The sequence below is a fragment of the Zeus faber genome (assembly GCF_960531495.2).
Source record: "Zeus faber genome assembly, chromosome: 15".
NCBI classification, from domain to species: Eukaryota; Metazoa; Chordata; class Actinopteri; order Zeiformes; family Zeidae; genus Zeus; species Zeus faber.
In genome coordinates this window covers 8,587,252-8,609,230 of record NC_137194.1, presented here as the reverse complement: position 1 = coordinate 8,609,230, position 21,979 = coordinate 8,587,252, and the positions used below count along the sequence as shown (strand labels likewise).

The 21,979-nt window shown below is 44.1% G+C and overlaps 1 protein-coding gene across 2 annotated transcripts in view; it reads right to left on the bottom strand.

Annotated features, from left to right (window-relative positions):
• Nucleotides 1–2,390: 2,390 nt before the first annotated feature.
• clstn1 (calsyntenin 1) overlaps nucleotides 2,391–21,979 on the bottom strand; it is a gene marked incomplete at both ends in the record, with an annotated part of 40,863 nt that continues 21,274 nt past the window's right edge. Inside the window, 13 exons of one of the 2 annotated variants that reach the window (XM_080015710.1) lie at nucleotides 2,391–2,585; nucleotides 3,795–3,979; nucleotides 6,310–6,445; nucleotides 8,367–8,512; nucleotides 9,808–9,978; nucleotides 11,931–12,175; nucleotides 12,449–12,597; nucleotides 13,794–13,951; nucleotides 15,118–15,168; nucleotides 18,144–18,306; nucleotides 18,629–18,750; nucleotides 20,699–20,947; nucleotides 21,535–21,720. In XM_080015710.1, the coding sequence (XP_079871836.1) occupies nucleotides 2,391–2,585; nucleotides 3,795–3,979; nucleotides 6,310–6,445; nucleotides 8,367–8,512; nucleotides 9,808–9,978; nucleotides 11,931–12,175; nucleotides 12,449–12,597; nucleotides 13,794–13,951; nucleotides 15,118–15,168; nucleotides 18,144–18,306; nucleotides 18,629–18,750; nucleotides 20,699–20,947; nucleotides 21,535–21,720 (2,156 nt within the window). The remainder of the gene's footprint in view (nucleotides 2,586–3,794; nucleotides 3,980–6,309; nucleotides 6,446–8,366; nucleotides 8,513–9,807; nucleotides 9,979–11,930; nucleotides 12,176–12,448; nucleotides 12,598–13,793; nucleotides 13,952–15,117; nucleotides 15,169–18,143; nucleotides 18,307–18,628; nucleotides 18,751–20,698; nucleotides 20,948–21,534; nucleotides 21,721–21,979) is intronic. The other variant, XM_080015711.1, reaches the window with a different exon arrangement.

Here is a 21,979-nt window from a genome sequence, read left to right as displayed (position 1 = left end):
TACAAAAAAAAAAAAAAAAAAACGTTGCCACAACTAGAAGAGCTCGGATGTTTGTTTTTTTTTCCCGTTAGTTGTGTTAATTGCGCTGATGGGCAAAAGGCACTCCCAACTTGACCGGTTTGTACCTGGGCCCCACGGGCACCAAGTCATGATGAAGGGGGGAGACTGTTCATCAATTTCCACCGCTGACAAAAGATAAAAATAAATACATCGGACCAAAAAAAAACAAAAACTCCAGACACGTGGTTTGCTCAAAGCCCGGTGAAGGAGGACCTGCGACCAAACTCGCAACGCGGCAGATCGAGACGTTTTCTTTTGCGATCTGAAGATAAGTTGGCATGCGAACGACGAGAGCCTCCGTCCCACATTTTGTTATTCCCAACGCGTCCGGCCCTCTGGCAACAGACGACAAGATGATCCAAAATGCATGTTTGCATGATGAAGGTTGAACACGTTTTACTTGTAACGCGAAAAAGCATTTCATGGAAAAATATACTATGAGCCGTGGAAGTCCGTTTGTAGCTGTTACGAGAGGGATACGCGACACGTTGGACACATCTTCCCAACCAATTGTTTGAGTTTTACACGAAAAAGCAGAAGGAAAAACGAGTTTACCAAATGTAAACAAATACCTCAGAACAACTCTACAGTACAGTTCCATGTACAATAAAATCTAGTGGTCTACTGCAAAAAAAACAAAACATTTCCGGTTTCAGATGAAGATGAAGAAATAAAAATGTGATTCGTTTTTAAGTTTTCCTATCGTTACGTGTGCAAGTGCCCCCCGCCCCCCGCAACGAGAAACGAAACGAGAAGGAGAGACAGCCTTTGTTCTGCAATAAGCCACCGTTCCAAAAACAAATCTCATGTTAATAAAGATTAAATAGCGGTGCCGCAAAAAAAAATCTGTGAAAATATATTTTTTAAATTTTATATATATTGTTAAAGCTAAAGCTACTCTGTCCACTCCAATAAGCTCGGTCGTTAGTTGCTGGGGAGTCTGTGGAATACGGAGGAGGGGGCATTTTAAAGCTCTTCCAGAAGCATCATCTACTGGTTTGAACGCTAGGAGCCACTATCCGTCTGGACAGCTCCACGTCCCCAAATCAAACACTTTATCCGGGCGCCGTTCGACTGAATGGGAAAACCCAAAAAATACAAATAAAATAAAAGGGTCTGTACATACAATGGTGAATCCGTCTGGGGAATGAAATGCGGCGCTGCCACCTGTGCAAGCAAAGCCGGGCCGGGCCGGGCCGGGCGTGTGCGGAGCCCAGAAAAACGAGCAGTCCTGCCGACGCCGGAGCACAACAAACAAAACAAAACAAAAAAAAAACCAAAACCCAAGCGAGAGAAAACAGACACCGTCACGTTGCCGTGGAAACCTCTGCGTACAGTCCCGGGTTTCGCAGCTGGAAGCGGACATCTTTGTACAGTTTATGACAGGAGGGCGTGGCTAAATGTTTTTGCGACATGCTACAGCCTTGGTGACACGGATAGTCTACGTTACGTACTGCGCCGTTTTAGATATTGGACCCCGTGGTTCAGGCCGCCACTAACACACTGACTAATTACACGGTTTATTCATATTTACAAAATCTTTAAAAAGCAACTTATTTCCTCTACACATGTGACTTTTCAAATATTCTCATGCACTAAAAAGGAGAAATCAACAAACTGAGGCCTAGTTGTTCAAAGCATCCGTATCACTCTACAAATGAAAGAAAACTCATGTAAAAAATATTCATGGTTTTTGCCAAATGAAATGAAAAAAACAACAAAAAAAAAAACGACGCGCCCTGAACACATTAAAAAAAGAAGAAGAAGAAAAAAAAAAAGAAATATCCTTCATTTGAAAGCCGTACGTGTGAGGAAAAAACACAAAGTGCAAGGTTGGATTCCTCACATATTTTCCAAACCAAATGTAAAAACGCAGGCCGAGATTTCCTGGAATTAAAATGCAATAAATAAAAAAATAAACAGTAAAAATCAGCAAATCCGGTGATGACTTCACTACACAGAGTACCATCACAAGGATAAACGACAGGAAAAACCCGGACCAGGTTCAGGGTGCGGGGAACTGCCTAGCTTTTTACATCATGGCTCCGCGGAGAGGGATCGGTAAGAGCGAGAGAGAGAGAGAGAGGAGGCGAGCGAGCGAAAGAGAGGGAGAGCGAGAGAGAGAGAGAGAAAAGAGGAGAAGTGTGAGAACGACCCCCATAGTGAGGGCGATTCGAAAACGCTCATGAGTGGGAGTGAGGGGTTATGTGTAGGGTTCTCTTGTATACAGAGCTGTGTGTGTGCGTGTGTGTGTGTGTGTGTGTGTGTGTGTGTGTGTGTGTGTGCGTGCGTGCGCGTGTGTGTGTGCATGTGCGCGTGCGTGCGGTGTCCTAGTAGGTGAGGGTGGAGTCGTCCCACTCCAGCTGCTGCTGTCTGCTCGCCCCCTGCTGGTCCTCGGGCTCGCCGCAGTCCTCCTCCTCGCTGGTCTCCGACTCGGCACTGGTGATGTCGTCCTCTTCCTCGCCGTCCTCGCTCTCCTCCTCCTCCTCCTCCTCCTCCTCGCTGCTGTGCTGGTCCTCGTACGTCTGCGGGGGGGCGGGGGGGGGGGGGGGGCGTCGCAGGGTTATCGGGTGGGGCGGGCAGCCACCACATTTTTTTTTTTCCCCCCATACAGACGTGTACATACATTTTATTTCATTTGATCTATTATTATATATGATTTACATTAGTATTATTTATTTATTGTATTCATTTTGTCTCTTTTTTTTTTTATCTTGCTCTCTCAACTTCTGCTGCTCTAACACCTGAATTTCCCCCCCAGAGATGAATAAAGTTAAAAATAATTATTGAATTACATTTTTTTTTTTTTTAATAACATTGACATACGTTGTTATCAGGGTTTCATTTGAAAAGGACAGTTGCATGATGGGTATTAGCGGTTAGAGCTCCCTAAGAATAACATAATAAATAGCCTATCCCATATACATAACTCTATCCCATATACATAAGCCTCTTTCCTTTATCTATTTTGTACCCCCACCCTGCATTACCCTTGAGTTCTTATTTTATTCTATATATTTTATTTTATTCTGTAGTATTCGACTTACTGCATTACGTTTTAGGAATCAGTTTGTTAGTCAAGTAGAAATTCTCAGGTAGCCATTGTGTTCAGTCTAGAACATATTGTGTGTAATCAACGGGTGCGTTGCATTGACATCTCACTGCATATATGTATGAAAGTATGGGACGAATAAACCTCTTGAATCTAATAAAACATTGAACAGAAGGCGATCAGAGAGTGCCAATAAAGCAAAGCAAACAAAATGCCTTTATAGAGTAGAAAAACAAAATAATTAAAAGGATGAAATTGGTCAAAAACAGGGTAAGCTAATTATTTTCTTCTTTCAATGGAGTCTTGGATTTTGCTATCATGTAATCTATCATTGTTATGTTATGAGTAACATAATAACAACAATACCATGAAATAAGGGGAATGCAGGAAATGCTGAATGTTACATGGAAAAAGAAAATTAGTGAGTCAATAATTACACTGAAATTATACATTATATGAAACAAACGACAGACTAACAGGAGCTGACAGAGATGGCAGAGGATCACAGGAGCTGCCGCCGTGACGCAAGTCAACAGTTTACTCTGCTCTACGTAAAGCCTTTTCCCTTTTATGTTTGTTTTGATGCCGCTTCCTTTGAACAGCGACGGTTCAATATAAAACCGTTGCCTTTTCCAAACCCAGAGCAGAGAACCCTTTTTTTTTTTTTCATGGGCACGTTTACCTCCATGGGGTTGACGGTGATGGTGAGGGCCGAGTCGTCCCAGTCCATCTCGTTCTCCTTCCCGCTCTCCTGGTCCCGCATGGTGCGCTGGTGGGCCGCCCGGATGCGGAACACGCCCAGGATGATCATGAACACCAGGAAGCTGACGCACACCACGATGACAATGGTGGCGGCGCTGGGGACCACTGCGGGGGAAGGGGACCAACGGGGGCGACGGGTTAGAGGCCGGGCTTCGCTGCGACGTGTCACCACCCGCCAGCGCCGAGCTTTGTTTCGTCGCACATTTCGCTCCGTCTCTTTCGAGACACCTTCCTCCCGATCCTCATCATGTCATCGGCCGCACTTGTTGACATGCAGCCGATCGGATCAAAGCGCCACGTCGGGGAGCCACGCCCGCGTCAAGGAGCCACACCCACCCGCCGAGCTGAGCTGGCTTCACGTGGACCGTTTCAATTCGCCCCTGTCGTTTGTCGGTGAGCAAGTTTGTACTGTCATTCAAAGGTCAAAGGTCAGCTAGACCACTCCTTCTCAGAGTCATTATGGATCAAACTATAGAAACATATTATTAGACACGTGTTAATAAAAACATGCTGCTGAATGTTTTATAATGCTGTGTTCAAGGGTTGCAGATGTAAAAAAGTGAGCGCCCATTTATGATTTTCCGGTCTCTAACGTATATTTCTGCTGCCACAGCAAATCCCGACTCCATGCCCAACGGGGTTTAACGGGAATGCAGCTTGAGCCGAGGGACTTTCCTCTATTCAAACGCCGCCTCCCGTCCTGCTGTGACTCTGCCTCGTGCTGCGGGAGGCTTAGTCGTCCTAATAGATTACTGAAAATAAAAAGGTTGTGCCTGCCCAGATGTCACACACACAGTGCCCCGGCGTAATCCCTCGACGTGTGCCTCGGAAAAACAAACCAAAAAAAAAAAAAAAGAGAGGGAAAATAAAGCAGTGTTTGATACTCGTCCCACTTCTGGTTAATTGACGGTAATCATTGGCAATACCAACAAAAAATAATTAATACGCAGATTACTTATTTGCAGATGTGGGTGTGCTGGATTTGAATAATAGATAAGTACAATACTCAAACAACAAGTTCTGTCGTGCGGCATGGGAGCAGTTCCATCTCGCAGAAAGAGAGTTGATTTTATTTTCGCTCAAGTGGCAAAGTCAACCTAAGATTCCATTTGCGTTTGAAATAGCCTTGTTGTCGGGCAGGTATCAGAGGGTAGGCGTGGGGCAGGTTATAAACTAGATCAGCGCTTCTCAAGCTGTGGTCCGTAGGGGGGAAAAAAATTAAGAAAAATTAATTCGACAACGATCTAAAAATAATATTATAATATATTAAAATGAAATTAAAATAAAATCGTAAAATCGCTGCGTAATTTAGTGTTATGGCTTATTATTCTTTCATATTACGTACGATCATTGTGGCTAAATAGTAATCTTGCGTGTCCCCTCCGTGGCTACACCCGATTAGGTAAATAGTGGCGCTTGTGGACGATGTCAGTTTTAAATGGCGCTCCGACGCTCGCCGCAGGTGAAACAAAACGGCTTGCGTCGGGGTAATCTCAAAGGAGAAAGGTGACAGATAATCCAAACGAGGAGGAGTCTCAGGCCAGCCAGACAGGCCGGACCGAACATTAACAAGCAAGAAAACAAAGGTAAAGGGAAAATACGGCCAGGCATACTGAGAACTGGGATTTCCCATACACAGGCACCGTCTCCCCATCAACCCTATTTGTACTCGTTTATTTTCACGGTTTGCATACGAGGGGGTCCGCGAACGGTTCTTGATAACCCTCAGGGGTGCCACGGTACACGGTATGTTGTCGAACCGGAAAAACAAAAAACACTCTGTTCTGGCGCCGATCGCGGGCACGCCATCGCTGCACCGCATCGCCGGTGCCGCGGGAGGGCATTTCGCGGTCCCACGGTACCGACGATGCATGTGCCCGCCCCCCTCAGGACGGTGCTCTAGGCGGCCGCCTATATGGGCTACAGGAAGAGCCGGCCCTGCTAGTTATTTATGGCGGACTACTGTGAAAGCTTTTTTTAACACCGTTTAACTATTTTTATTATTTAAATATAAAGACACCGAAATGTACTGTTACCGTGGCCCCAAAACCGTGATACGCGCCGTGGGCCAACTGTACCGTGGCATCTCGAATAACAATCTAGTGGTCGGCGCAAAGGAAATGTTTGGGAACTGCTGTACTTGATGGTTCCCTCAGGTCAGATCGCAAGCTAAGTGATTAGGGACTGGAATTGAAATCAACCACTACTTTTTTTTTTTTTTTTTTTTTTTTCCCCCAGACAGGTAAGGTACAAGGATTGTCTTGGAATTCTCCCCACAGGTAATTGCAGCAGGTATGCATGAGGGTGGGTGTGAGGGCTCAGTGGCAGGCAAAAATGGCAAACTACATGGGTAAATCTAAACAAGATTAAAATGTTTATGTTGAAATGAAGACGACACTAATGGTGACATCTCTGGCGGTTGTGCAGCTCGCTACCTGAGGCCTGGTGAGCGTTCACCAGGTTGTGGCCGGACAGGTCCACCGAGGCGTGGTGCACGGGGTTGATGAAGTTTGGCTGAATCATGGCGTTGTTAGCGTGCTCCAAGGGGTTGGCGGTGTGGATCACGTTCACCTGGAAACACGCACACGCACACGCGCACACGCACACGCACACACACACACACACACACACACACACACACACACACACACGTCAGCTGTATGGCAGTTTAAGGCTCCCGCTTTGCCTTTTATCCAGATTTTAACACAGAGGAGCTCGTCTACCATTTTAATGACACGTATCTGACTGCCCTAAAACGCCGCAGCCCTGGCTGAATGAATCCACCCGGGTCGTGAAGAGAGACCGTGGGAGAAAGGAACGGAAATGGAAAGAGAGGGGTTTAAGTGTATTTTCATGAGATCTGGAAAGAGGCTACGCACAATTATCAAAGGGCAGTTAAAGAAGCAAGGGCATCTTTCTCCTCTCACCTGATTGAGGTGAGAGAATCCATCTTACTCAGGCCTAACAGAGATGTGTGAGGAGTTTTTAAACTTTTTAGCAAAACAAGCTGAGAATATAAGACAGCAAGTTATCTTCATTCTTTTAGATGTAAGTGCAGCCTCTGATGCTGTAGATCACACCGTTTTAATTGAGCGTCTTAACACCTGGGCTGGCATCAAGGACACTGCAGTTGGCTGGTTTTATTCCTACCTTTGAGAATGAACCTCCGCAGCCTCCATGGGTAACGACTCATCCTCCGCAGCTCAAATGACCAGTGGTGTACCGCAAGGTTCTATTCTAGGCCCTCTTTTACTTTCAATCTGTGTGCTGCCGCGCGGGACTCAACGTCCCTTTTCATTGCCACGCAGACGACACACAGATACACCTTCCCCTGAGACCCGGTCACCCAAACAGCCTCGCTGCTGTTGTCGATTGATGTCTCAATGATGTCAACCGTTGGATGGCGCAGAATCTTCTTCAACTCAATAATTCAAAATCAGGAATCATATTGTTCCCTCCCCCAAATACCACCAGTCAAATTGAGGGCGGACTTGGCGCCCTGTCCGCAAATGGGAAGTCTGTTGCCAGAAACTTTGGAGTACTGTTCGACTGTGACCTAAACTTTGAACAACTAATTAAAAAAAATGTCCAGTCCTGCTTCCTTCATCTGAGAGCCATTTCAAGAATCAAACCAATACTATCGCACAGCGACCGGGAAAAAGTCAACCACGCCCAAATTTTCTCATGGCTAGACGACTGTAACCCCCTCCTTTCTGGCATCGACCAAAAGTCACTCTCCCGCCTCTGACGAGTTCAGAGCGCGGCAGCTCTGCTTCTCACCGCTTCCAAAAGACGACACCACATCACCCCAATCCTGGCTTCTCTCCATCGGCTCCCTGTTCTGTTCACAATCCATTTTAAGATTTCACTGATCACTTTTAAAGCATGTCCGGGTCTGACTCCAAGCTTTATAAAAGATATGTTGACCCCATATGAGCCGGTGCTCAGCCTCAGCTCCTCAGGCGGGCGGGGCCCTCCTGTCTGTTCCAAAGTCTAGACTTAAAACTAAAGGCGACCGCGCCTTTTCTGTCAGGGCCCCTCGACTTTGGAACGACCTGCCTGAGGAGATACGGCTAGCTGAGTCAGTGACTTATTTTAAGTCATTAATTAAAACCCGTTTTTATAGATCTGCCTTTATTTTCTTATTTATTCATCTATCCATCTATCTATCTATTTACTTGTTTATTTATTGCCTCTTTATCCGCTTTTACAATTTAATGAATGAATTCAATTCCTGTTTATTGATGTTCCTTTGCCTTTTAAATTCATGATCTGAACACTCTGCTTTTATTTCATCCATCAAAGCACTTTGTAAACTGTTTTTTGAAAGGTGCTATTTAAATAAAGCTATTATTATTATTATTATTTTATTTATTTTTATAAATAGTCTTTGGGTATTAAACATCAGCTTCTTTCCATCACATGCTAAATCTCCTCCTCGGTTATTTGATGGTATCTTCTACGGCCTTTGTAAGGGAGCGTGGGGTCGTACCTCGACCTTGAAGTCGTTGCTGATGTAGCGGCCGTTGAGCTCCGAGCAGACCAGTTTGAACTTCCTGTCGAAGAGCGCCTCTGTGTGCCAGTTCTTGTAGTGGATCAGGTGCAGGACCTGCTCGTAGTGGGCCATGGTGTTCACGCCTGGTGAGCAGAACGGAGAACGGAGCAATGTTACCTTGGATTTCTATTATTCAAATATTTAGACTACGAGTGTGATGAAATAGTACTATGTGTGTGTGTGTTTTTCTCTTGTGTACAGTTCACACCACTATGCTGGGCAACCCATTGCTCATTTTCCACCAAATTCTGTAAAATGATCTCGACTTACCTTTCCTAATTACATTTGCTAGTTTTTTTTATATTTCTTAGTCACTGCAACGTTTTGCTGCTATACTGTATATCTGCCCTGTTGAGAATTGACGCAGGGCACAGTGATACAGTATAAGAATTTCAGCACTAACATGACACTTACTCCTGGGCCACACCCGAAGCGACATCGTCAGCGTCGAGTCAGCAACACCAAAGCGTCGCGTCATTTGACGATTCCTGAATTTCTTCCGGGTGCGTCTTCATTGCGTCTGCAATGCGTTCGCGTAGACAGCATTCTCGAGACTTTAAACTTTGCATTTGGAGTCTGTGTGTTAATCGACCTAGTTGGATTAGTATGTGAGTTTAGCGTTTGTTTATATTTCACACATCAGCTTCTGGCTTGAACACGACGCATTTTTATCGCTTGAATAAACAAATACAACGCGCTTTATCGCTGGGATGAATAATAATCTTTAAATTCCTAGCGCCTATTGACAAGAGGAATCCAGTACCAGTTCTTCCCCGTGGGTCCAAAGGAGAAGGCAGGGACGGCAGTGGTGGGTTTTGTCCCAAGTAGAATATTAAGTCTATTCCTAGACGTGATATTTGCTTTCGTGCTGGAGTGATAATATTTTTAATTTAGTGAGGTTTGATTTGTTGTGGGGGAAAATGTATTAGATCGTGAGTAATCCAGCCAGGCTTGCTGGCTGGATTACAATATTGTCACTAAATACATCTTTTGAATGGACCTCTTTGGGAACGCCCCAGTTTACGCTTTGCCCCGGTAAAAGTAGAGCCGAGTCCTAAAAAAAAAAACGCGAGGGGGATTAGGAGCCTCGCGTCCTGCCGCTCTTGTGACGCTGACGCTTCTGCTTGGTGTGACCTTCCACATTGATCAACATGGCAGCGTATCTGAAGCGTTGCCGTGTTGCTTCTGGTGTGGCCCAGGGGTTCAAATGTTGAGATTATAGCGTAAAAAAAACAAACATTTGATTGATTTATTTACCGTTGTTATAGTTCTCATATCCGTCATTCGTCCCGATTTAAAGGCATTTCCTTGCTATTGTATGTCTGTGCATCTTGAAAATAAAAAGAAATATAAAGTCATAAGAAATGCGAGCTTGTACCGGTGATGACGAGGCCCACGTTGGAGGAGCTCATCTCCAGGCCGCGCTGCTGGAGCTGGGCCAGGTCCAGCTCCAGGCTCTCGTGCTCCCCGTCCAGCTCGTCGCCCACGGCGCTCACCTCGCACGTGTCCAGGTTGTGCATGATCTCCTCCGACACCACGGTCTCTTGGACTGCACAGACCAAGGGGACGTTTCAATCAAGTCACGAGTCCATCGATGCCCATCACGGCAGTAAGATGGGAGCTTTTGTTGAGCGATTCCAGACAACTGCTGTCGGGCTGGGCATCATTAAACAACCTTTACTACCGTTTCCGATACCCAAGCCTTAACTCGAGGTTCTTAAAATATCATTCTGGAAATACTAAGAAAAAGGTAACATACCACTTTAAAGTGGTAATCCATAAGAACGTCTGAGTCGAATGTCCCAGAATTCCATTTTAAACTGCAACATCACTTTTTAGTTTTTTGTTTTTTGTTTCCCTTCTCTGATCGTTTTGTTTGCATTCTTGCCGGGAAAGGCGGACCCCGCCACCAAGAACAGAAACATCATGTGGGAGATTACATCGGTAAATACATTGAATGGCTGTTTCTTAAGTCAAATCAAATATGGGATTTTTTTGAACAACATAATTTTACGGATTATCAATTTAAAATCAAAACATTCCAGTTTCACCTTTAAAAATCCCTCTTAACAAAAATAATATAACAAGATGCATTTACTTCTCCTTAAGCCAATGACATTTGTAATGGAATCTGAATGATTTTATGCCAGTCGATAGTATGGATGCAATTTGGTCAATACCATAAAAAACAGCATTGAATTTGGACACCCAGTCCTACTCTGGAAGCATATAAATAATACAAACATAAACATATAAACTACTTAGCACACTGATAGCGCTGTCTGGGTCAGCATGTAATGCGTCTAACGGGTAGAATGATTTTTAATGGTGAGATTTAATTCCATTTTTACATTTTGACACCGTGCAAACAAAGGTCGACCATACGCAGGTCCACCTCCTCCGTCAGCAGTTCAGCTTCTCGTGGCTGCTCCGTCAGCTCATTAGTGTAATGTAGTGCGAGGTGCAGCATGGTCGTAGGTAATAGCACCAGATCTGTGTAAATCCCCTTGTTCCATATGGTCTGTTGTTCTCCAGCGCGCGTTGGATGTCCTGCTCTCTATATCTGCCCCTACCCGGTCCTCTTTTTTTATTCTCCTCCCTCCCTCTCTGCTGACAATCAGGCCTAGCAGATGGTGTCGCTGGTCGAACTGCCCCCCTCTCACAAAGATGCAGTAAACAACTAACCCCCCCCCCCCCCCCCCCCCCCCCCCGCCCCCTCCCCAGCGACACCCCCCCCCCGCCCCCTCCCCTTCTCTCATTTTCCAATCCCTTCCTTCTCCGGCCTTAATCCTTTGTGTCACCAGCTTTATCTCCGCGCTATCCTCATCGTGGGTGAAGAAGCCTTTCCACGTCCACAGATTCAGCCGAGGCCGTGGACGGATCATCGATCATGGCAAATCAAACCGCCTCGGAGAGCCAACGCTAAGACGATTAGGTGTGTCGCAGCGGCAGAGTCAGGACCCGACGCGCACCTCAGATGGCGGCTCGTAAATCACCTTTGTGAGCCATGAACGAAGAGGTCAGATTGAGTTCTCTACAGGTCACGTGGTTACTCTCGTCTGTACTACAGTACTCGGTCCGTGTGTTCGGGTGAAACTGGTTTGAATAACAAATCGTCAGCATTAAAATACATTTAAAAAACAGTAATATCATCAATTTTGATAGCTCACTGGAAATTAATATAAGGTAGGGTATAGTAATAAGATAATAAGATAAGGGTAATAAATTGAAATAATTATACAAATACAGTTTTGTATAATTATTTCAATATTCCTACCTTATCTTGTGCCATATCTGATACAGACTAGGAATGCCACAATCATGACATCTTAGTTTATGATTAACTGTCACAAAAAAAATTGTGATTAATCCTCAACCCAGCTGATGGAAACTCACCTAATTCACATGATATTCATGGCTTTTCTAACTTAAAAATCCTCCTTAAATTTCGATGGAAATTATTTGGATGATGGTGCCATCCACTGTGTGCGTTATTCTCACCTGTCGGGTCGTCCTCCGCTCCCTCGGTGGCCTCGGGCTCGGCGTCGGCCTCCACCTCGCGGGTGATGGTGCTGACGATGCGCAGCTCGGGGAACAGCGTCACTCCTTCCTGGCTCTCGAACTCGGCGGCTCCGCGGGCGAAGTGGTCGATGCCGCTAAGGCTGATTTTGGGCTCCTCGGGCTGCAGCACCATCACGTAGCCCTCGGCGTCGGGCACCGTGACGCATGTCTCCTCGTTGAAGCACCTGGAGGGAGGGGAGGAGGACGTTAGGACTATAATATACTCTTCACAACAATGGGTGTTGAGCTAAATCACTGAGTTCCCTTCAACCCTGAGTAGAACCTCTCCACCACAGAAAACTCAGAAAAGTCTGACCTCCTACTTGGACGAGTGGACTCCCTCCACACAATCCCCATTGTAGTGAACACCTTTCTGACGCTTAACTCAGTAGCTAAAACCCGCCCGGATGAGTTCAGATAAAAAAAATTGTTATTTAAATTTGTGCCAAGTGACTTACTTGACGGTGGTGGAGACACGGAGGTGTCTGATTCCGGGGGTTGGGAACTGACGGGAATTCAGGTAGGAGATGTGCTGCATGACTTTATCGAAGGCGTCAATGTCGTCACCCTCCACGGACAGAGACGACTGATTGGGGTTGAACTCCACCTGAGAGGGTGAAACAAGTTGTTATGGGGAGTGTGATTTAAGGGGCGATTTTTATAGCGCAGGGGCTGGTAATAATTCGGGGTCTCAAACCGAAAAAAACGTGAGCATGGCAGCATACCAGCTGACTCCGCTGGTAATGCATTAAACCACCATTTTAAACCGTATCCTTCTTGTTCTTGTTTCAGGAACAGACTCCACGACCACATCCTGTTGCCTGGTCATTTTAAATGCTTCTGCCTGTTTGCTTAGAAATGAGGTGCAATAACATAATAATTATTGCATAATAATAATGCATATTTTAATCGTATTCCTCAGAAAGAAGCACCGTTTACATTTTGACAGTGGCCTCAGCAGATAAAGATACTTTTTTGTCTTTGTTTGTAGTGTATGTTGTAAAGCACAAATTATAACCTTATCAAGGACCCTCGCTTTGAAACGATTTAGGCCACAGAATCTTTTTGACAAGATTTTGTCTCTGGCACCCTAATCTGAGAGGTTTTATATTATTAGATATGATTGAGTCCAAACCACCATACCTGTCTATACTACAGTTAGGGAGGGAGAAAACTAAACAACTTACCATTGTACATTCTCTATTGGAGCCAACATCTTGTAAATTAAATAATGGTGAAGTTGAACTATTATGAATGTTCTGATAGGTGTATTGTAACAAGGCAACCAATCATATCCTACTGCAGCCTATTGCCATTCTGACACATTCTACATGTGTGTGAAGGCAGCAGAAGACAGATTCTCTGTCTGAAACCCAAGTTTCTCAAATGTCAAGCAACCACTTATAAATACATTTTGATATTATGAATTTATTCAAGTGTGTAAATCTATAGTTGGTCTTCCTGCTGTCCTATACCAAATGATACCCTCGTTATGTGCCTGTATGTATAAAAGAATTACAGTTAATACATTTCAAAACCTTTAGGACTCATTTTAACAACATTTCAGACTGATTTTGCAGTAGGCTCAGGGTTTTATAAAAGCCAGAAATGTTGATTGATGCAGAAGAACTTCATCAATTTTTACCATAGGACATACAGTATATGGATAAATAAAATCAGATGTTATGTATATATTGAATTAAAGATCTCAGAAATTCAAATTCAAGACTATTCAACTATTTGACTTTAAGGCCCTTTGAGTCATTTTAAGGACATTTTGGGTTTGACCCTTGACCTCCTCACCTTGATAGTGGAAGCCACCTCCTCAGGCAGCTGCACGTCCAGGCCTTCCTTGCAGGTGTACAGACAGTCGATCACCTTCTTGTTCTCCAGCTTGCCGGAACGGATCATCAGCCCGGCCAGATTCCCCCGGAAGAACTGAGCCATGCGGGCGTTGCCGCCTGGGTCGGCCACAACGGAGAGGTGAAAGAAAAACATCCAGTCAGTCAAGTGCGCAGTCTACGGGCTTGACCTTTTCCGAGCTGGGGAGCATGCCGACTCAATTTGGAAAGCCGATGTGACTGGAGCTCATGCATGTTAGAATGTGTTCCCTTACAAGGGGAAAGAGACACACAATGGGAGGATGGATGAGCTGATGCGTAGCTCTGGCCCCATGCAACATCTGCAAAAACATAATGGGCCGATGCTTTACTGTGGAAAGAGAATGAATAAAGTAATGGACAGACAGCCAAACTGATGGAAGATGAAAGGCTTAAAATGATGCCGTGGGGAAGTCAGTCCTTTCTGTTTAAACTCTTTATTTATTTAACTGTAGAATGTATAGGATGTACCTGGACGATTGCTTTCTCGCTATATTTTGCAAAACATACATATTTCAATCGTCAGAAATTCCGGGACTTTTTGAATTAACTGCTCATCTAATCGGCTTCGTACCATGACAATTCAACACGACTTGTCATTTCCTGATTGCAAAGATTGCAAGATCACCCCCGCTGAGTGCAAGGTGAAAGAGTTCGCTGTGTCCGCCTGATAAAGCATGACGAAGCAGATATCTGCGTCACTGCAGAGGCAGTTACAGACCTGGCCTACCGCATCTCAAGGTCACACAGACACGCAGCTTACGGCGTGTGTGTGTGTGTGTGTGTGTGTGTGTGTGTGTGTCCGTGTGTGTGTGTGGACTGTTATCTGATACGGAGCTTGCGCTTCTGATACCAAGGTCCCGCTCTGGAAAAAAAGCGTATAAGAGTACAGCCAAAGTACTGCACTACTCCTGTTGGGTTTTCAATTATGTCTGATCTTGTCTTGTGTCAGCTAGCGAAAAACAACAGCTGCCTGGCTGGTAAAACCGGGAATAAACGGCACTCGTGCAAATGGGAAATAAATAAAAAATGGCATATAAAATGGTGATGAGAAAGCAAGAATGAGGCAAGCAGCAATTAAAAACCACATCAACTGTCTCATCCGTATCATGCCATTTTCACAAGTCCTTGCACGGCTAGAATGGGTCGAAAGTCGTTGTAGTTCTCGCAAAATGGTGTGACGATGCAGTTAGGGTAGGTGGAACATGACGGATATAGTCAAGGAATAAGGGAAGGAAATGAGCAACCTGCAGCGGGCTCAGAGACTGTCTCAGTTTCATTGTCATGTCCTGAGTTGTCTGTGAGGGACAGAGACAAAAGAGCAGGGAAAGAGGGGGAGGACGGTTGAGGACCTGAAGGACAGATTGAGATGCAGTCATAGTGCATCATCGCAGAATCTAGCAAGGGGAGAGTTAATACTGTAGCAGCTAGAACAGTGATTCTCAGCCTTTTTCATATCGAGGCCCCTCAATTTCATACAAATTTGGAAACAGAACTGGAGACGCACCGATTGCAAATCCGATTGCAAAAGTCTGAATTGCCGAGTCCGAGTTTGGCCGATTCCGGTTTTCATTCAACTGCACGTTCATAATAAACCATGAACTATTAAATAACGTTTACCTTGCCGTTCGACCATTTTAAATTTATTTCCGTGATCGGAGAAATCTAATTTTATTCTTATTTGGTCTCACTGGGTCTATCTGCTGTACGTCAACGACAAACACATCCCGTGATCTGATCATGCTGCACATTACGGACTAACGCTGAAATTTTCAGTTAGAACAATAGTGAGAATGCTGATTTTGACACTGTATATTATTGTTCATTATTCACTATGGAACAATAATAAATAGGGGTTTCATGATTCTCCAAATCCACTATTTGATTCGATTTACCATTTTAAGGTCTCGATTCGATTCTCAAATTAAACATATGTTTTTGTCTTTTTCCCGCACTGATGGTTATGCCATTGTTAGGCTATCAAGTCTTGATTTTTAAAGAAAAACACTTGTTTCTCAATGAGTTACTTTGAGTCCAGTCACATTAAATCATTAAAAATAATGTTGGTTTTTTTGTAGTTGAATAAATATAAACAACATATATCATATAATTTCATAGATAAAATAAATGCTTGGGGGCCGTGAGAGCTGGTTCATTTCATTGGGCCAGATCATCCGGCTCGCTGCAATCAGAAACTTTTCAACACATGGTAAGTACCTGTCTCTCCTCCTCCAAGTCTGTGTCTGCTGTGTACGTTCTTCTCTAATCAGACTTTCCCCCCGTATTCTACTCATCATATCACAGCACCATGTTGCGTTTTACATTATTATCTTATCTTGATTGATTTATTTTTTATTATATTGAATCGGAGCACACTTTTTCTTCAAATTATTGAAGAAAGCACAAGCTCCACTCACTTCGATTGATTTTCGATTTTGAAATCAGAATTGATACAACCCTAATAATAGAACATGAAACTGTCCCTGAGTTCCAATAAAATAAAATAGAACATAAAATTGTCACTGAGTTCCAATAAAATAGAAGATGGGACTGTCACCAAGTGTCAGTATAATGCAACCTGTAATGCTCACTGAGTTTTAGTAGGACACAACATAACTAACATGGAAATGTCCAGTTCCAACTTCAAATGAAAGTCTCTTTCACTTTTAAGTGCAAATACTTTCTATTATATGTTTATGGTGCTTGCCATTCCAAAGTAAATTCCAATCATTGCAAAACAAAAGTTAATAATAATAAATGGCTGACTCTTCTGACTCTCATTCACTCGAAGTCGTCCTTCGCTCACGGCGCATTAAACCAACTGAATCAAATCCAACGACTTCTTTTACTGAGTGAAGAGAAGAAGCTTCAAGAACAAAGTCTCAAAAAAAGAATTAAAACCTTTGATCACAAGCTCGTGCACTAGGAACAACCAGAGCAGATGCTCCGCTGCAGTGACAGCGATAGATACGCAGTCTGCACAATGTTGGAATATTGTCAGGCAATAGATAAATGATCGATCTAATCTTCTTTGTTTACCTTGAAGTGCCTCCAAACAGCCGACATTTTCTTTCTTTCACTTTCTTTTTTTAGCGTCAACTACGTTACATTACGTCGGTATAGGGTTCGACATTTTTACGAGTAGGAGTACATGAGCACGAGCATGAGCAGCATGAGTATCAGGCGTGTAACTCTGACCAGCACAGAATCGGATATATCTGACACTGATCTGGCCGTTCAAACTGAAAACCGGCAGATTTAGTCCAGACTTTCATACCTGTCTATACTCTAGTTAGGGGTATGACGGTGAAACTCTGGTCGAAACAGTCGTCATTGTACATTCTCTAACGGTGCCATCATACACCATTATTTCATTTACAATGAAATAATGGTGAAGTTTATCTATGAATCATTTTATTAGGGACCCCAATATTGGAACGCATGTTGAGAACCACTGAGCTAGAAAATACATGCACATCGACTAATAAGAAACAAAAGGTTTTTAAAAAAAAAAGGGTTTGAAGTGTGATTACCTACATTTTAGCATGAATTATCAGCATCCCAAAAAGTTATAGAAACCTTGGAGGAGGCATTTCGGTAGGATACACTTCTCGTGAATTATGGTGCTTTTCCACCACTGGGGCAGTGCCTGAACCAGTGTATTTTTTACTTTTCCCATTGCCACTAAGTCGTGCTGTGCCGAAGTGCCCGTGCCGATTTTAGCCCCATGCCTGGCCTAGTACAAGCGCACCAAACGGGCCACATGGGAGATAAGCGATTGGTCAATCCCAATTGTCACAAAATCACCATCCCAGGTTCCTCTTTCAGCGGGTTTTTCTCTTTCGGCCTTCCGCCTTGCGCTCTGAGGCAATTTCTTCCGCTTTCTTCCTGCATTCCTTGAAATAACTCACATTAATACAAAACCAAATGTCAACGAAGAAGTAATCTTAAAGCCTCAGGTTCCTCCATCGTTGCCATCGCTTGTTGATGTTATGTTGCATCACCGCTGTGTCCCGCGAGAACGTACGTCACCCGGCCGTGTTCTTCAGACGCTTCAGATTCAAATTCTAAGATTCCTGCTACCCTTCACGGCTGAAAAATGACACAGGGGACTGGGCTTGGCGGATTGCGATACTTGCCGCGTTTCGCCACTTTACGCAATGGAAAAGCACCATTAGACATCTCTGTAATTCATCATATTCTCTGATCAACAGATTGGGCCACTCGAAGGATGTTTCGGCTTGTATTTGCGGCAGCATGGGGGTGGATTTACCTTGCCAACAGGCGCCGATGGTGAGCTGAGTGTCGATCTTGGTGGCGTGCAGGGGGTAGTCCTCCGTCACCAGAAAGGGCTCGTACGTGGTCCCGTCCACGAAAAGAGACACAGTGGGAAACTCAACGTTGACCACGTAGTGATGCCACTCTTTGTCACACACCTGGGGGTGGGGGGTGGTCCCAGAGTACTTGTCAATGCACAACATCACAGCAAGTTTCACGGTCGCAATGAGATTCTTAGTCAATGTGTCCATTCTCAACAGCGCAGAGAAATACTGCAAAACCAGTTAGATAACTGATCACAACCCAGTTGAAGTGATCTAATGTAATTGAAAAACAATATCGAACATTACAAGAAAATCAATGAATAAATTGGAAGATTCCTAATGACAATTTAATAATAAGGACTCCTGTGAACATCGCACTGTTTTATGACGTCCCCGGCAGTTTGGGCCTCCACTAAGCTGGTGGGTATTGACCGACCTGGTCCAGTTTCCAGTGGAATTCGGCTGGTTTGTAGTTCTCCGCCTCCGATGGGTCCTGGCGGAGCAGCAGAATCAGTCTGCAGTTGTGAACGTAGAGCGAGTAGTGGTGCCTGTTCATGTCTGCCGAGAGAATGAGAGAGGAGATCAAGGTCATGTAAAATGCTAAAAATGTCTTATGTATGTGCAGTATATATCCACACACACACACTTTGACATGGCTTTATACTCTAACCTGAACAAGGCAACATAAAAAACACAGCACTAAATGACACTACATGATTACACGGTCAGGAGCCTGAGGAGTACAAAACAGCGTGTGCACAGCATATGCACAGTGTCTTTCTTAGTTTTTTGTTATGGTGAGACGACTGTCACTTGTCAAAAGCCCCGTTTTTTTATCTATGACATTCGTTTTTGCCTGCACACGCTCCAGAGAATTCCTGCATTTGCAGTGAACTGTGACTAAGGATGTGCAGCACATGGATTTTATGGATATCAATGCCAAGTCTGACTCCTCTTAGCGATTCTATTTATTCTATTTATATACTGTATCTGGTAACACGGCACTAGATTCGCTTACTTCATATACAAACGCCTGCAAAGGTGAAAAAACAGTGGAAAAAACAGCTGCATGTGTTTGGTAGTTTTAAATCATTTACCAATTTTATTTCAGTTTGGCTTATGGAATGACAGGTCTGGCAGTGACATGACTATTATTTTCGGGTCTACAATAGGATGTTTCACCTGAACACGCTCTATTAGAGAACCTCAAACAGCCCTAGAAGTTTTACCAATAATTTAATATTAAAGCCCATCTAAGTCACATCCACTCAACCTTAAGATTAGCTTGACTTCAGTACAGTATATCTAAAATCACACAGCAAGCAAATGCCAAAAGGATATATTTTGATGCATTTGATTTGTCCTCTGTAATTCTAACCCCAAATAAAAATAAGGGAAAACTGCTATCAGGAGGTCAAAGATGGAGCTGAAGTCAGGTTTATGGATGGAAGGGCACAAGCAGCCTGACATAATCCCTCTTATATAAGTGGTGGTGGAGCGGCTGATAACACCCCTCCTTCTCCCCCCAGTCATCACATGAAAGTGATTGGAGCTTTTCCGTCAATAAGATCTGGAAGCTTTTGGCCAGACGCTAAAATTGAGGGCCGGCGACAAAGAAGGGAGAAGGTCAGCGATAAGATTTAAAATCCTTCTATGTCTTCTACATCCATCTAACAGGAGCTCGGTTCTGATATGTAACCCAGTGTTTTCGCCAGCCGAGTACTCACTGGCTGTAGCCTGAAGGTGCACAACGTAAAAAAAAAAAGGGGAAAGAAATGGTTTATTTTCAGAAGCCGTATGTGCTGCCATAATGAGCTAAAATGTCCCTTGTGTACGACTTCAACTTTGTTGCCCAACAGATAAACTGACTTTCATCCCGACAGAAATAGGACAGAGTGACGGCTTGTGTCGACACTGCAGCAGATTTCAAGCCAGTCACTCTCTGCCTGGCTGTATGATGTTGCAAACAGAGTTTGTGATGCCATGTGATGCGGAACGGAGCCCTCTCATACTTTTCAATCCTGACAGAGAGCGGAATAATTGGAAGGGGTTCATCCAGTTTGCGGTGAAGTCCATCAAGTTCTTAAAGAAAGACAAGGAGAAACGTGAGTTCACTTCCAATTGGAGGCTCACTCTCCAGCCTTCATCGGGACACGGCGGTTTTATCACGGTCATTGTACATCAAAACTGATAGCATTGAACATAGAAGAGGGGTTCTCAACTGGTGGGCCTCGGTCCAAACCTGGGTCGCACAGTCGTTTCAAGAGGACCGAAGAGCATTTACTTAAATAGGGCGAATAATCTAAATCAAAATATATATATATATATATATATATATATATATATATATATATATATAGAGAGAGAGAGAGAGAGAGAGAGAGAGAGAGAGAGAGAGAGAGAAAGAGAGAGAGATTTTTTTATCCATGTGTTTTTTTAAATGAAGTACAACCTTCAGTACAGTCTGCTCTCTTTCTTTCCTTCTTTCTCCTTGTTTTCTCGTTACCTGTTTTGTCGGAGTTGCAAAGGACGGTCTCCTTCTCGTGGGCCCCGGGGCCGTGCCTCATCCAGACGGAGACGGTGAACGGCTCCTTCAGGGTGGTGGTCACCACGCCCTCGGGAACCTTGATGGCCTGCGTGCCGTTGAACTCAAACACCTGGTCGCTGTCGTGGCCGTTATCCGTGGGAAGGCCCACCGTCCAGTTGGCGGAGCTGCTGGGTGCGGGCAGCAGCTCCACGGTGCCGGTGGTGGCACCTGAAGCACGGGTAAGGAGAGAGAGAGAGAGCGAGAGAGAGAGTAAATACTAGGCTGTATAGTGAAGAATCAATAGGCTATGCATCATCATGAATCACGGTGTATTATATGAAATCCTAATTGTTTTAAATTCTGCCGTTTGCTTTAATTTCGCTATTTTAGTTTTTCAATCAGCACAATTTATGTATGAAGAGCGCTATATAAATACATGTATTGTCATTATCAGTATTTTTACAGTCGTTTAACACTGCAATAATACTCCAATACTGTAATATTACAGTAAAACACTTTCCTAACTTTGTTGGTACATAAATAAAATATGCTGTGCTTTTGAGAACCAATACAGCATTGCAAAAAGAAGAATCCCGATTCTCAAAGGTGTATACACATATTTTTATTCACACCTAATAGATACAGAAAAAGCATCTAATTAAGGGTGAGATGGTTCGCTTCACTCTGCAAGTGACTTTATCACACTGGACAACCAAATGTTCAGTTCAGTTCCACAAACAATAATTATTCAAGTCCTCCATTCGATAAATTGCACTCGCTGGGCACGGCGATCAGTTGACGTAGAGTTGTCTTACCGCACAGCTTGTGCAGAGACTTCTCAGAGTAGGTGTCTCTGTCGCAGCCCTTCCCAATATGGTTGGTCTCCAGCTCAATGCTGGCCTGGATAGAGGTGATTGGCTCATCGCAGGTCTCCAAGTGCATGCTGGGAAACAGGGCCAGACTGCCTGTACCTGGCTCATACTCAATCCTCTTATTGAAACCTTGAGAAGTAGGGGCAGGCAGGCAGACAGACAGACAGACAGACAGAGAGAGTGGAAGGTAAGAGGAAACAAGGAAATAAAAATTAAAAAAAGGCACAGGAGGAGAAAGTGGAATGGAAATGGAAAAGTTACCTTGTATTAGTATACGAATGGGAGTCCAACGAATGTTAACCAAAGATTTGTTTTGTTCCGCAATATTTTTCACTTAAGGCTACAAACCTTGGGGAATTCATTTTAGAATTTTTTTCAGTGTGATAGG